The following is a 16,013-nucleotide window of genomic DNA, read 5'->3' as shown; positions in this document are numbered from 1 at the left end:
TCCTGTTTGCCTCAATTTCCTCCTCTATAAAATGAACTTGAAAAGGAAATGGCAAAATACTGTAGTATCTTTGCTTAAGGAAACCCCATATGGGATTATGAAGTCGGACACAACTGAAAAACAACTAAATAACAACAAATTAAAGTATATCTTAGAATCTACCTGTTGTATTTTCTTCTCTAGGTGTACTCCTCAGTTCTAGATACTTGACACCATCATCAGCAAATTCTTTAATAACATCTTTTGTGACCTGGTAACATAGTAGTCCACATTATTATGTAAAATGAACCATCAATATGTATAATAGGTAAATGCTGAGGTAGTAGAAGTGTAATCATTTTTTAAAAATCTTTGTTACATACTCTAAAATATATGAAATTTTGCAAGATAGTTTACAAAATTTACATCTGCTCTGCTCCATCACCCATGCTAAATGAAATTCATAAGTGAATCTTTTAACTATATTCTTTACTTTTCCTTTAGCCATTAAAAAATTCTAATCAATAAGTTTGTGAGAATAAAGAATGAAGATGAAAATACATTTTCAAACTAAGAGCTAACATGAAGTTTGATAATTACTGACAGCTTAGTCATGACTTAAGTATGATGATGTAAGTATGATATAAATTTAATGATGCCAGATACTCAAAGTGTGAAAAATATATTTCTTACTTTCTTAATGATTCAAGAAACTTGAAAAATAGTTAAATTGGGAAAATAAAGGTCTCATTATTTGACATTTCTTCATTGTTAAAGGACAGCATAAACTTTGTTATGTGATTTGACTGTCATGTCATCTTATTAAATTATTAAAAGTTTCTATTTAAATCTAAATTGAGAATTTAGTCTGTTTTCATTATCTGTAAGAATTAAATAAAGTAGGTTCTGGTAATTTTGTCTTTTAGTTTTAATATCTTTTTTAGATAAATTATTAGAGGTTGATAAGTCTTTAAACCCCATTCTTCCTTTCCTTTGATTATTTAATATTTATTGAAATTTATACACTTAATGATCTTAACTATGTCTTTATCACTAATCCCTTCTGCCATTAAGCACTTTTGAACAAAATTCAAGTCTGAAGAATTCTTTTACTTTATATTATTCCTTCTAAAGAACCTTGAATCATGACTTTAAGTTAAATGAAATTTATTTAAAATAAATAAGAGAAATTTTTCCCTTCTCTTTCTCTCTTCAATGATTCATATATGAGACTCTCTGTCAGAAGAGAGCCTTTAAGTCTCCTTTTTATTTATCAAGTAAAATGCTTCTTTAATAATTAGTGAACATTAAACAGACTAGAATCTATTTTTTCAGTCAATTATAAGATGGCAAAGATATGTTCTGTTATACAGAATCATAGTTGAAATCTGCCTGGTGCACTTTTCATATTTTGATTGAAGATCCCTGATACCCTTAGTATATATGTATATCATACTCATATTTATAGTGATGAGAAAGTAGGCATATATTTCCATTCTTTTAATGTCATCTTTGATTTTTTCCATTTTTTTGCTATGTTTTGCTTTTTAATTTAATTTTGCTTTCCTCTGTTATCTTTCTTTCTCTATCAAAATAATTCTTCCTCAATGTTCAATGTCATCTCTGATTTTTTCCTTTTTTTTTTTTTTTTTTTTTTGCTATTTTTTGCTTTTTGATTTAATTTTGCTTTCCTTCATTAATCTTTCTTTCCCTATCAAAATAATTCTTCCTCAATGTTTTCAAGAATGTCACTGACAGGGATGATTTCCTCAATGGATACTTAGTCTGATCTAGTTTCCTTTCCCTACTTCATCTTCCTAAGTACCATTTCTATTCTTAGGAAGGCACCTAAAGAACTTGAGATTTTAAATAAAACTGAATTTTATTTAAATATGGCTAAGCAATACAATGCTCCATGACAATTCCTTAGAATATGAGATGAAAAATGCCATCCATCACCAAAGAAAGAATGGATGGAGCCTGAATGCAACATACTTTTTTTTTGCTTTCTCTTTTGTTTTTGTTTTTTTTTTTGAGGGAAGTGAGAGAGTGCAGTCTGTTTTCTTTCAAATCGTGACCAGTTTATAACCTCTTATCAAATCACTTGCTTTCTTAATTGAGTTGGGGGAGAGGGGAGAACAAAAGAATTTGGAACTCAAAAGAAAAAAAGTTAAACTTATTTTGCATAATTATTATTTGTATTAAGATATTAAGAGTTTAAATATGGGAGGTTCTTGTTTCACTAATCATGGAAATAGTTTTATAGAAATACTGACTAATCACTCCAATTTATGTTTATTTTTTTGATCTTGTCAGCTTCCTTGATGAATGTTCTTAAGATGACATGGCTACTTTGCATCTAACCCAAGCTGTTCTTAGATCCATTTCCATTTCTATTGCTTTTTACTATTAAATATGCTGTGTTTCTTCCTCAAAGTGTTCCATCTATATGCCTCTGTGATATTTTACAAATGAGTTTATATTTTTCTCTTATATGCTGTTTTTCTCTGGCTGGCAAATGGATCAAGTATGTATTGGCTAAGGTGACTTCTGGGTCCTTTTGGCTTTCTCCTTTGTAATGATAATTTTGAAACCCCTGTCAAATAAATTAGTATATGCTCAATTTATTGTGATTTGATGGGTATCTGTGATCATATTAATGAATTAAACAGAAAAAGATCAAGCTTAAATCAGTTATGTATATTAATGCTATCAGGATAAGAGTTACAAAGGTTAGGACCAAATAACCTCCTTTAATATTAGTGATAGATATTATGTATTAGTTGTATCATTATAGATTATGGGATAAAATATGATTGTCTGTTATAAAGAATTATATGAACCCTGTAATTTGTAATAGCAGCATCAATACCTCTCACTCTTAGGAATCATCACTACTACCTACTGATATATCCTCTCACCCACCACTTCCTTAACTTCTAAGATACTACTGGCCAGAACATTTTATAAAATATCTGACTTTCTAAAGGAAAATCCCTGCTGAAGCGGCAGGTGAAATGCTTTTTCCAAGAAAAACCTGATATAGAATTGGAGATTTAAAAGTCTGCTGACATAATGATTATGTTAATAACCCCTCAAATGATCAAAAAATTTTCAACGTCTGACATTAATTTGTAACGAAATAGAATTGTCTTACTCTCATTCTGTAAGTACTGGCCACTCTGACGTAGTAGGGGTCTCTGATCATGAGGAAGATCTTGGACACAACAGTTAGGCACTCCAAGAGCCCCTAATAAATTAAAAATATTTGGAGTGCCTCAGTGTCCTTTTGTTGCACACTAGATTGGAATTTTGGGGTCTTTTTGTGACTTTCATTTCAGTTAAAATTTTGCAGGAAGCAGAGATAAACAAGATTTTTTATCTTTGTCTTTTTCTATTTGTTGCTCATTAACAATTTGAGTAAATCTGGTTGAAACTGTTGCAATCATGTCATGTCCTATTCTCATAATTTTCCAAATTGATGCAGGTTAATGAATTGCAATTGCATACTGATGAATAATACTAATATCATTCTCATATAAGTCATTTTCTGCCTCAGAAGATATTGTTTCACTTTTTGTGGATTTTCTCTTTGAAAGAGAATTCATGACATAAAGACATAATGCTTCAGAGTAGTTAAAGTCTTTTGCCTCTTTTGTTTCTCCAGTGGGCCACAGTTTTTGCCATTGCTTCTGTGTTCACTTTAATATTAAAATCACTGAGTTACAAAAGTTTATGTGGAGTTTTTTTCTCTCTCCATCTTTTGCAAGGGGGATTTGATGTATAATTACAGTTATCTTTATGGTGATCACAAGCTTATACTCTTAATGAGCAATGCAAGGCAGGATGAATCCAAGTATTTCAAGAAATGATGTTTCACGTTGACTTTGAGCATTGTGATGTTTAAAAAGATTTGAGACATAGTTTCTAGGTATTTTAATCAATTTTATTAATAAGGCCAGTAGTTCTTAATAAAAGGATGGTCATTTGGCCATCTCTTTTAGACCAAAGACAGTCGTGGCAAAAGAGACTCAAGAGTTTATATACCTTTAAAAACAGTAGGTGGTCTATCAAATAGTAATCAAATCTAATTGGTTAATATGATTGGAGGTGCGCTATATCAAAATAAAATGCTGAGTATCTCTTTGGAGAGGGAAAATGTTTAGACTACCTACAGTTTTAGGCTATCAATTCAAAGAATATATCCTACACAAGTTTAAACAGAATACAATGGGCTTCCCCACCCTAGATTAAATTCCTTGTATGATCGGGTGTTGTCTGAACCAAGATGAGTAGTCAATACAATCTCATTATTAGTAATATCCTGAAGAAAAACTGAACTTTTAAAATGAAGAATTTAGAAGGAGAGAACTTTTGAATCTCCCCAAGACCTTAGTTATTAGTAATCATTTCTCACAACATATCATGAAACTAATTTTGCCAACAATATTATTTCCTTCTTCAAGGTAAGCTTACATCTTTTTTTTCTTCTGGTCTCATTTACTGCAATATCATTATTGAAGTGATTTATTTCTTCCAGTTGTATGACAATACACTGGTCACTTGAAAAGTATCACATTTAGAGTATGTACAATAATTATTCATAAATGTCTAAAGCTGGTTCTTAGTGTCATTTGATCTTATTCTTTGGCTACCACATAGGACCGAGAATCATTTTTAATTTGGTTAATTAGGTCTTTGAATCATTAGTCTTCAGGATCAAAGAATTCATCACCTCCAACAGTATTTATAGCTATTGTAACTATTTACTAAGTCAATTCAAGAAACATTAGGTACCTATTGTGTGCAAAGCCCTATGGCTAGCAGATGGTAAAGTAAAAAATAAAAAGGTTAAGATACAGTCAAAAGATAACAGGACTGTAGATTAAACCTAAAAGTGACTCTGGAAGTCTCATCTAGTCCATATTTTACAGAAAATCAGGCTCAGAGAGGATAACTAATTTGCTCAAGTCTGCCCAGATCTTCCCAGTAACTGGAAATCCAGCTGCTTTGACACCAAATGCAGTATTCTCTCAACTACATCAAACTGTTTCTTATCCTCAGGGAGCTTATGGTCTGGTAAGAAATATGACACAAAGAGCTCTGACTATAAAATAAATAGGTTATAAATAGAAAAATTCTTCTGAATTCAAAGCAAAAGAACCAAAAGAGAATTCTTCAGATAGAGGGAACAATAATTTCATCTTTTTATTTTTTCCTAATAGTTAAGAATGCCAAGATTTTTTCCCCTGCCACTTGCATAGGGACTATAAATAATGCCACAATGGTTAGTCCCGAATGGCCTATAGAATGCAGTTCTCAGTGGTAGTCATATATCATACATAAATTTATATAAGCCATTTTTAAAGTTGCATTTTTTTCTGCAACTTCCACTTGATGTGGTTACAAATCCAATATGTTACAGGAAAGCATTTATGTTACAGAAAATGTTCCAGAGAATATTAGGCTATAGCTGGAAACAAAGAAATGGATTTCACTTCAGAAAATGTGTGTTTTGCCATACTTGTTAAGAAAGACAATATTAAATCTCTCTCTGATTAATCTTTAAAAATCATTGATCATTATATTTACGTTCTTAGACAAATAATTTATATTGGTTTTGACAAAAAAAATCTTACTGAAAACAAAAAATTCAAAATCTTCCATCAGACTCAATAACAAAACAAAAAAGCAAGATTTGAATTATTTAATAATATAAAAACTAAAAAGTCCCTTAATTTCTTACCATTAATATATCTTCAGGGCTAGTAGTAATCTGATGAATGAGCTGAAACATTTGGAAACATCTGCAACAAAACTCAGAATGAATTTCAAAACATAAACACCTTTATTACCTAACATCAAAAACTTCTGTCAAAGAGAAACTCAAGCACTTGTCTTTTACTGTAATAATAATATTAATGTGATCAATTCTCTTAGCTCAAAAAACCAGAATCTCTGCAACCAACATGGTGGTGTCATTCCACTTATAAGCTCAGAAAACAAGGGGGAAAAACCCAGAGTTCCTAATGAAGCTCTTGTGCTTACTCTTTTAAAGTTCTTTTCTTTCCTTTATCAATCACAGTCATCTGATCATGGATTTTAAGATCTGGCTTTTTGGCTATTAACTTCTTCATAGTAGAAGAACTAATGGAGCCATTCAAGTGGGCATGAAGTTCCTAAAAAGAGAAAATTAAGAATTTAAGTACTAACAATATGAAGACAAATGTAATAATTAGATGCATATGCTATACTAGGCAAATTTGACCTATTTTCATTTAAAGACATATGCTTTTTGAGTTTTTATTTTAATGTAAAAAGTTTAAAAATAAGCAATTGTGCCTAGCAAATTTACTTTCATGAGAAAAGAATACATTTGTCAACATAATTAGCATTAATTTAAGAGTTATGAAATGCTATTAAATTCTTACCACTTTAGGTAATTCCAAGTAAAAATTATTCTTCTGTGGCTGTTGCTGCTCTTCCATTGCCATCATGATTCTAATTGAAAAAAGATCTTCCTTCAAGCAAAAGTGATGTGTCTGCAGATCCCAAAAAGTGGTATTCTTGTTGTGAACTTCCAAGTATAATTCTATTCAGCATGGTCTACAGTCTGAAACCTCTCTCCTACATAGGTTTACTTCCACAAATTCTTCCACTATTGGTTGCACAACCAGATCAGGAAAGTGTATCACCTGCATTTTCACAAAAACATGAACATTTTCCAACTGATAAAACTATTTTAAGAACAGATCATACCTAAGTAATAGGATTCCATTAATCTGTCCTTTAGGAAGCTTGACAACAGTAATTAGTGGGGAGGAAAAAACGATTTCAAGAAATGAATTTTAGGAGATTTAAAAATCAAATATTGAAAAGTCTCTGCTTAGGTAAGAGAGGACTTCAATCTTAAATTTTAATACATTAGGCTCAATATCTACAACAGAATACATTCTCTGTTTATTATACCCCTAACTCTGTATTATACCTATCCACTTTCAGGAGTTGAGGAAGCTTACAGAGTAAGGTTAAAATTTACTAAATTCCAAAAGAAATTCAAAACCATGGTAGTCTTGTTTCCTTTTTAAATTTCCCTAACTATTATATTGCTATACTGACTCTAAATATTTAAAATTTCATCCTTCCACATCCAGGTTTAAGGGTTACTGGGGCCAAGCCTCATACCCTATATATTATTATTGACTCATGTTGTACTTTCCCCACTTCCAAGAGTCAGTAAGACTCTTAAGAGTCTTAAGATGAACAGATGGCTTCTCTCTTATCTTTCTCTTCCTTGGATCAAAATAGCCCTTGAAACACATGATTTTCTTTTTTTAGTCTATGAGAAAGAAAGAACCTGCTATATTTAGACAAGGTAAAAAACATTAAGGCTGCAGAGGCATTAAAATAAGGAGAAATCTCTCCTAATATTTATTAACATTGGTTACATTTTTAATATCTGATTAGAAATAGTACGAAGTTTCTGAGCAAATGTTCACAGATTGACACATTTTTTAAAAATTGTTAATGACCACATCTTCCCAAGTGTAATGCTAGCTTCATTAAGACTGTAAATTTCTTGAAGACAAGGTATTATTCTATTTTCACTATTTTGCATGGCACATAGTGGGCACTCAGTAAATGTTTGGCTGATGATCCATGCTGCCCCCAAGGCCATGCCAGGACTGGCTCTTTCTCAATTCCCAACATTTCATTTAGTAAAAATATGCACACAACTCCTATTAATTGCTACTCTTATACTACAAACTTTTTTTAGGATGGAATGAGGTTCTCTCTTAACTTTCATCGAATAAAATAGTCCCAAGCATATGACTTCCTTCTCACAAATGATAAGGGATATGGAAGATGGGATACATACTATAAAGTTCATAACAAAGTCAATGTTGGAGCACACCAAGGCACAAATTTCAACTATATATTTTTTCATTTTTCTTTAGTCTTTTAAATAAAAATTTCCATGCCAGAGGAGTCTCATATATGTATATACAGCCCAAGTCTCTCCAAAGCCCCAATCTCATATTACCAGCTGCCTTTAAGACATCTCCACTAGATGTCCCACAGGTGTCTCCAATCAACCTGTTCAAATGGAACTCATCTTTCCCTTCAAAGTTTTTCTCCTCTTCCCGACTTCCCTATTCCAGTCAAACATACACCATTTCCCCAGTTATCCTGGCTCTCAACTTTGTAATCATACTCAATCCTTCTCTTGCATTCACTCCACACATCCTACATGTTGCAAAATTTTATTTTTCCTTCCTTCACAACTTCTTTCATATAGTCTCCCCCTTCTCTCTATCCATACAACCACAACCTTAGTTCAGATGCTCGTCACCTTTTACTTGGTCCTTCTATCTCAGGTCTGCTTCTCACTCCAAGTTATCCTCTACTCAGATGCCAAGGTAGGTTTTCCCAAGCTCTGGTATGACCAAGTCACCTCCTTTCTCAGTTACTTGCAATGGCTCCTTGTTACCAGCAGAATCAAAAATAAATACTAATAATATAAATAATACAAATGCAAACATTCAACTCATTGACTCATGTTGTACTTTTCCCCACAGAGAAAAACAGAGTTCTTTGGCATTTATAGTTCTTCATAACCTGACCTCTTTCTATCCTTCTCAGCTTAATATCTTACTTGTCTTCACATTCTCTACTCTAGCAACACTGACTCACATGCAGTTCCTTGAACCAGACCCTCCAGCTAGCCTTTGTATTAGCTGTCCCTCAAGCCTAGAAATCCTCATTATCCTTTTAGTTTCCCTGAGTTCTTTCAAGACTCAGGTCAAATACCACTTCTTGCCTTATAAGTCTTTCCCAATCCTTCCAGATGCTAATATCTAAGATTCCTTCCCATCTATGGTGTAAATGTAAATATCTTGTATCTATCTAGTTGTTCCTATATAGTTTCCTTTATTAGAATGTGAATCCTCAGAGAGTAAGTAAGAACTGTTCTTTTGTCTTAATTTGTATTCCCAGTACTTAGTACAAACCATGAATATGTATCTGGCACTTATATGCTTTTTGACTTGACTTGTTACATCTTCTTAATAAGTATCCTCCTGATGATAATGTACCACTAACCTTTTCAGTATCAGGTCCTTCCTTCTCTTATACTTCCTGAAATACTGATCCAAAAAGAGTTCTCCCTTCCATTTCCAAACCCATCTTCTGCAGCTACCAATTTCTCTTTTGAGGTTCATTCCATCCATTTAAATTATTCTGTCTAGATTCTTATTGCTATATCCTGCTGGCTTCCTGATCTCTCTTCATACTTTCTCAAGTACAATACTTGATTGTACCAGTCCATCCCAATATCTGCCTTCATGCAAATTATGATGTGCTTTCAAACAAAGTGGCCTCCCAGTCCAATCTCCTTAGCTTCCATGACCTATATCTTTACTCCACAGATAAAGGAACAAGTAGTACTTTAGTTCTCTACATGAACCATAACTATGTAACTTATATGATCCTAAACACCAAAATTCCCCACTGACTCACAATCTTTCAACTTTCTCCCTCAATTCACCACAGCCTATTAACTCATTGTGACCTCCAGTCCTTTCATTTCCCCCTGTTCTCCTACTCCATCCCTCTTGCTCTCTGCTCCCTTTTCTTCCTTCAATCTTAAACTACACAGTGGACCATTTCAACTATATACTGTCTTTTATCCACTATCATCCATCCTCAAATCTCTTGCCCCCTTGTCTTACTGCAGCTCATGCCATGCCAATAGCAGCCAATTCAACTCTTGGCTATCAAACCTCATCTGCCTTTTCCACTCCTACTACAAGACACACAATTGTGTTGATCTCTGATTCTATACTCATTTGCTCCAGACCTGAGAAAGCAGAGGAAGCCTTCAAAACCACACCATGTGTGACTTTGATTTCATTGCTTTCTATCTCCCCCCAAAGGTTGCCTTTTGGATCTTGACTCTTTGATCATTCCTTCTAGTTCATCTTCTGTCTCTCCCTCACTAATGAAATGGTTCCTTCCCAGCTGCCTAAAAACATGTTCAGATCTCTCTGCAAAAAAAAAAAAATTAAAAAAAAACAAAACCCAAAAGTTTGTGACTCAACCATTCTCTTAAGGCACTAACTTATAATTTCTTCCTCCTTTCATAGTCAAACATTATAAAAATTTATATTTATTGCTTCCATTTGCTCACCTTGAGTCACTTTTCGACATTTTGACAACTGCTTCTGACACCACATCAATTGGAGCTGCATTCTTCAAGTTTCTCCATCTAGGTGATACAGTGGATAGAGCAACAGACCTAGTGTCAGAAAGACCTGAATTCAAATGCAGCCTCAAACACTCACTAATTATGTGACCCTGGGAAAATCACTTTGCCTCTGTTTGCCTCAGTTTCCTCATCTGTAAAATGAGAGTCAAAACAGTACCTACCTCATAGGGCTGGTGTGAGGATCAAAAGATATTTGTAAAGCAACCAGCACAATGTCTTCCACATAGTAGGTGCCTATTCTCCCCTCCCCACTCTTTAATCCTATGCTAAATCTATTAGAATTTCTTCAGATCCTCACCTTACTTATCTCTCAGCAGCTTCTAACATGTTCATCATTTTTTCTCTCTTGGTTTTCATGACACTGCTCTAAAAACTCTTTTTCAGTTTTCTTTTTCAGATCATTCTTCTCTTCATTTCTAAGCATGGATGACCTTTAACTATTGTTTTGGAGCTTCTCTTTCTAGTGCTTATGTATTTGACCATCACCTCTATGCAGATGATTCCCAAACTTGTATAGCTTGGTCTAATCTCCTGAATTCCAGTTCCATATTGTCAAATGAGTACCAGACATCTCAATAACCTTACACTCAACACATTCAAAATGAAACTCATTATCTTCTCACCAACACCCATTCTGTCCAAACTTACCAATTTCTGTTTGATGGCATCACTATCTAATCACAAAGATTTGCAACTTCAGAATCATCCCTGATCCTTCCCTCTCCCTCGTACAACAGATTCAATCAGCTGCTATGCCTACTCTAAGATATTTCCTCCCTCCACAAGATATTTTATGCCCATTCCCTACAACCACTGATCTAGTTCAGGCTGCCATCATCTCTTCTCTTTATTCTTACAATAACCTATTAATTACCCTCCCAACTTTCTGTCTCTCCCTTCTACAATCCATCTACCACTCAACTGTCAAGTTAATATTCCTAAGACATAGAACTAATCATATAATTTCCTTGCTAAAAATTCTTTAATGGTTTCCTGTTATCTTTAGAACAAAATACAAGTTCCTTGGCAATTAAAAGTTCAAAACAGCACAGCTCAAACCTAACTTTCCTAACGAACACTTCTAAGTTTAAAATTTTTGATATCTGATCCTTGAGATCAGCACACCAACTCCTACTTCTAAGACTTTGCCCAGGCTATTCCCTGTGTATGGAATCTAATCCGATAACAGTGGTCTTCTCAGAATACTTTGTATCCTTCCAGGCACGAATCAAGTGTCAACTCCTATGTGAACCTTTTCCTTCTCCCTCCTATTGTCAATACTCTCTCCAGCTTCCAATAACTCTGTATCTACTTTTTATGTATTTCACCCAATAAATGTAAGCTCTGTGAAGGAAGGATTGATTTGCTTTTGTCTTTGTGGTCTAGAGGGCTATCACAATGCCTTGCACGTATTAGGTATTTAATGTTTATTGAATTTTTCTCTTTCTCTAAAAAAAAAATTTTTTTTTAACCAGTCTCTCACTTTTTATGTCACAATGTAACAATAAATCACCAAGACCTCATTGTTCTTTGTCATTGGTATGTCAAGACCAGTGAGTTTTACCCTATCTTCGGTTCCTTTTTTTCCCACTGATTATTACCCATATGCTCTTTGTTTCTTCCTTCAAACCAAGTCCATCCATCCACTGATCTGAATGTTCTTCCTTACTTCCTCAACTTCCTGGTTTCCCTGAAGACTCCATTCAAAATCCATCTTCTTCAGATAGCTTTTTTCAGTGCCCCATTGGCTACTACTAGTGCTGATCTTCAGAGATTACCTTTTGTCTATTCTGTATCCATCATCTTTATTTCTAGTTGTTGATATGTTTTCCCCTCATTGGAATGTAAGCTCCATAACCAGAAGATCACTGTGCACAGCAACAGCCATACTGTACCACGATCACCTGTGAATAACTTAGCTATTCTCAAACAATACAATCATCCAAAATAATTTCAAAGGATTTATGATGAAAATGCCATCCACGTCTAGAGAAAGAACTGATGGAGTCTGAATGCAGATCGAAGCATACTTTTTAAACTGTATTTTTCTTGTTTTTTGGGGGGGAAGGGTCTGGTGTTTTTTTTTTCCATGACTCTGAGAAATGTTTTTGCATGATTGCGCAGGCAAAATATCAAATTGCTCGCCTTTTCAACGAGGGGAAGGAAACATTTGGACAATGGACCTCAACATTTAAAAAATTAATGTCAAAAACTTTTTACATGTAACTGAGAAAATAAAAAAAAATAAAGTAAGCTTTTTGAGGGCAAAACTGTTTTTTTTTTTTTTTTTTTTTTTTTTTTTTAGTAATGCCCGACGCCTAACTGTCCTAGTAAACACTTAACAAATGCTTGCTTGACAGACTTCCTTACTCTCACCCCAACCTTCTTATAACTGCAGTCTGTCAACTCCCATTCAAGTGCCACGGCGGCTTTACCCCCCTCTCGCGACCCCCAAATGCGTCCCCATTCTCTCACTTCCCTCGATCTAAAAGACCCCAACGGCCGAACCGACTTTGCCCCCAACAGAAAACACTCCTCAGCTGTTCCCACCACCCACCCGACCACAGGGCCCCCAAAAGGAGGCAAAGCGCCTGAGCCTTCCGATCCTACCTCTTAAATACTTCACACCTTTCCAAATATAACGAGCAGAAACCGCTTTTCCCTCTTAGTCCGAAAGATACTAGGAAAAAGATTTATGCCACATGCCCCGAGCCAGTTGCCAAGCGGATGTTATTAAGATCCTTAACAACGCTCTCCCCGGAAGTTCTGGAAGACAGGGTTAAAGCCAGAGCCAATCACAAGCAAGTGATCGGTGCTCGTCCCGCCCCCCCCTCTTCTAATTGGTCGAAAGGGCTCTCTGCGAAAGTAACCTCCAGCGAGACTGGGGAAAGAAGAGCATCCGCGTCTGCATGAGACCCACGATCCAGGAAGAACCGAAGTTCAAAGGCGACTCTCACAAAAGGCGCGGGCAGCCATGGGCCCACGCGGCCGCGAGCGCAGGGTTGGGACGATCCAAAATACCAACGACAGCAGCTCCCTCAGCAAGTGCTCCCTGGCGGCTCGCGGGTACGTGCGCGATCCCTTTGCGTCGCTGCTGGTGTCGGGCGCCCCGCGGCGCGCGCCGCTTATCCACCGGGGTTACTATGTGCGCGCCCGGGCCGTGAGGCACTGCGTGCGGTCCTTTTTGGAGCACGTTCCCGCCGACGGCGGGGCGCCACTCCGGCAGATCCTGTCTCTGGGCGCGGGGTCCGACTCGCTGTACTTCCGCCTCAAAGCTGCGGGTCGCCTGGCTCAGGCCGCCGTGTGGGAAGTGGACTTCCCGGAAGTGGCCGAGCGAAAGGCGGCAAAAATTCGCTCCGTGCCTGAACTGGCTGCTGTGGCTGGGCCGGCTCTGAGCGCGGCGGATTTGGGCTCCGGCCCCAACTCGTGGTTGCACTTCGCCAGCGAGGACTATCGCCTCCTGGGCAGTGACCTGCGCGACCTGGCGGCCCTGGGCTACGCGCTGGAAGCGTCCGGGCTGGACGTCGGGGCGCCCACGTTGCTGCTGGCCGAGGCCGTGCTCTCGTACCTGGACTCAAGCAGCGCCGCAGCCCTGGTGGCCTGGGCCGCCAGCCGCTTCACCGATGCCCTCTTCGTACTCTATGAACAGATGGGGCCTCACGACCCCTTTGGCCAGGTCATGCTGCGGCACTTCGAGCGGCTGAACTCCCCTCTGCACGGGCTGGCCAGCTTCCCCGACGTGGCGGCCCAGCGGAGACGCTTCCGAGAGGCCGGCTGGGGAGCCTGCAGCGCAGTGGACATGAACGAGTTTTACCGCGGCTTCGTCCCTGCCCAGGAGCGGAGGCGCGTGGAGACGCTCGAACCCTTTGACGAGTTTGAGGAGTGGCACCTCAAGTGTTCGCACTATTTCATATTGGCCGCCTCCAGCGCGGGCGGCCTGGCGCAGACCCTGTTGCGCCCGTCTGTGGAGGCCTTTCCCAGAGTGGAACCGGGGCCTCCCGCTGGCGTCCTGTTCGCCAGGGTACTAGGGGAGCTGGAGGGCGGGGCCCTGAAACGGTTTGGCCATGCCTCTGCCCTCCTGGGCCCCAACGTCGTCCTCAGCACTGGCGGGTTTGGTGAGCAGGAGGGCCGCCACACCAGGATGAGCCAGTGCCACGTGCTGCTTAAACAACCCGGCTCCAGGTGGAGTGCAAGCCTCGGGGGTGCTGCGGGAGCGCGCTGGGATGGGCGCCTCTTCCACACCATGACGCCCTTCTCAGAGGCTCGCGCTCTTGTGCTGGGCGGAAGGCTGTCTCCGGTGACTCCGGCTTTAGGGATGTACTGGCTCTGCTGGCCCTCTGCAGAGGGGAATGGGGCCGACCCGCCCACGGGGACCATCTCCGAGGTTGGCCCAGAGGCTGAGTTCCCTTCTCCACGATGGAGACACTCGGCAGCTAAGGTCTTTTGTGAAAGGCAGGAATACTTGTTTGTGTATGGCGGGCGCAATGGGAAGGATCCCGTGCTGGGTGATTGGCATTTTCTACACATGGACACAATGACCTGGGTCAGTTTGCCAGTAGAAGGGCCGGAACCTGATGCCCGACATTCTCATAGTGCCTGCAGTTGGAAGGGAGGAGCCCTTATTGCAGGGGGCCTGAATGTTTCAGAGGAACCGCTGGGCTCCGTACACTTTCTGAAATCAGTCTCTAATGGATTTTGTTGGGAAAAGTTGGAAGTGCAGCCTCCCATCACCCCAAGATATTCTCACACAGCCCATTTATTTGATGGAAAATTGCTGCTAGTGGGAGGGGTCTGGATTCATTCCTCCTCTGTTCCTGGAGTGACAGTGATTGACTTGACCACAAGACTGAGCTTTGAATACCATATTGACACAACCGGTGTTCCATGGCCTCTGATGCTGCACAACCATACTAGCATCCTACTACAAGAAGAGCAACAACTCCTTCTTCTTGGAGGGGGTGGGAATTGCTTTTCTTTTGGTACCCACTTTAATCCCCATCCAGTAACTTTGGACATCACTCTTCTGAGACCTAGACAATGATTGCTGCTGTTCACATAGTAAATGATTATGTGTGAAGTGTCCAAAATTAGGAAGCTAATTTTCCATCTCCTGAAATGTTGGAGGGAGATGATCTCTGAACTTTTCTCTAGGAGAAACAGACCAGCATGGGTCCCTTGTTAGAAAATCACAGATACCGTAGTTAAATTATGACAATAGGCAAGTTCCTGAAAGAATATGGAAGCATACCTGGAATCTGTAGTCGTGTAAGGCAACTGCATACCACTCAGTGACTGGAAAAATATAAATCACTAGTCTGAAGCACAAACTGAGCAGCATGAGGGAAGAGCTTGAACAACAACGGGAAGAATACCCAAGAATGCTTATAAATAAGTTGTCATTATAGTCCATGTTTTGCCACTGTCTCCGTATAATCACTTTAGATTACAAAGTTCCAGTTAGCTTGTTTCTTTAAGTTGCATTTTGTTTCTTGTTAAAATAAATTAATTAATTTATTTTTTACATAGTTATAATTTGTCCCTTCCACTACACCCCTGCCCTATGAAAATCAAAGTATTCAACATGTATATATAATACACGAAAACATTCTCATTCAAAATGTTTATGCATTTTAAGTTCATCACCTCTGGCAGGAGGCAAGTGTCATCTTTAGTTTCTTGAACTCATGTTTTATTATTCCATTGATCAGAGTCTAAAGTCTTTCATCAAGTCTCTACAGTTTTGTCATTGTACAAAAATAAAATTGTA

General features: G+C 38.1%; 2 protein-coding genes across 5 annotated transcripts in view; one reads left to right on the top strand and one right to left on the bottom strand.

The window, feature by feature from the left end:
• ADAL (adenosine deaminase like) overlaps positions 1-13,098 on the bottom strand; it is a 27,141-nt gene extending 14,043 nt beyond the window's left edge. The window contains exons 1-6 of one of the 4 annotated variants that reach the window (XM_003756053.4): positions 12,857-13,098; positions 10,169-10,246; positions 6,411-6,674; positions 6,028-6,158; positions 5,726-5,786; positions 163-250 (exon numbers count right to left, since the gene is read on the bottom strand). In XM_003756053.4, the coding sequence (XP_003756101.1) occupies positions 163-250; positions 5,726-5,786; positions 6,028-6,158; positions 6,411-6,476 (346 nt within the window). In that variant the 5' untranslated portion in view covers positions 6,477-6,674; positions 10,169-10,246; positions 12,857-13,098. Of the gene's footprint in view, positions 1-162; positions 251-5,725; positions 5,787-6,027; positions 6,159-6,410; positions 6,675-9,838; positions 9,973-10,168; positions 10,247-10,544; positions 11,605-12,856 lie in introns of those variants that run through there. The other 3 variants (XM_031952202.1, XM_023500847.2, XM_031952203.1) reach the window with 3 other exon arrangements.
• On the top strand, positions 13,098-16,013 carry LCMT2 (leucine carboxyl methyltransferase 2). The gene has a single exon (XM_031952201.1). The coding sequence runs from the start codon at positions 13,221-13,223 to the stop codon at positions 15,285-15,287; it is 2,067 nt and encodes a 688-aa protein (XP_031808061.1). The 5' UTR covers positions 13,098-13,220; the 3' UTR covers positions 15,288-16,013.

The sequence above is a fragment of the Sarcophilus harrisii genome, chromosome 2 (genome assembly GCF_902635505.1).
Source record: "Sarcophilus harrisii chromosome 2, mSarHar1.11, whole genome shotgun sequence".
Classification (NCBI taxonomy): Eukaryota; Metazoa; Chordata; class Mammalia; order Dasyuromorphia; family Dasyuridae; genus Sarcophilus; species Sarcophilus harrisii.
Note: the sequence above shows the minus strand (reverse complement) of the source record. Positions and strands in the feature narration are given on the sequence as shown.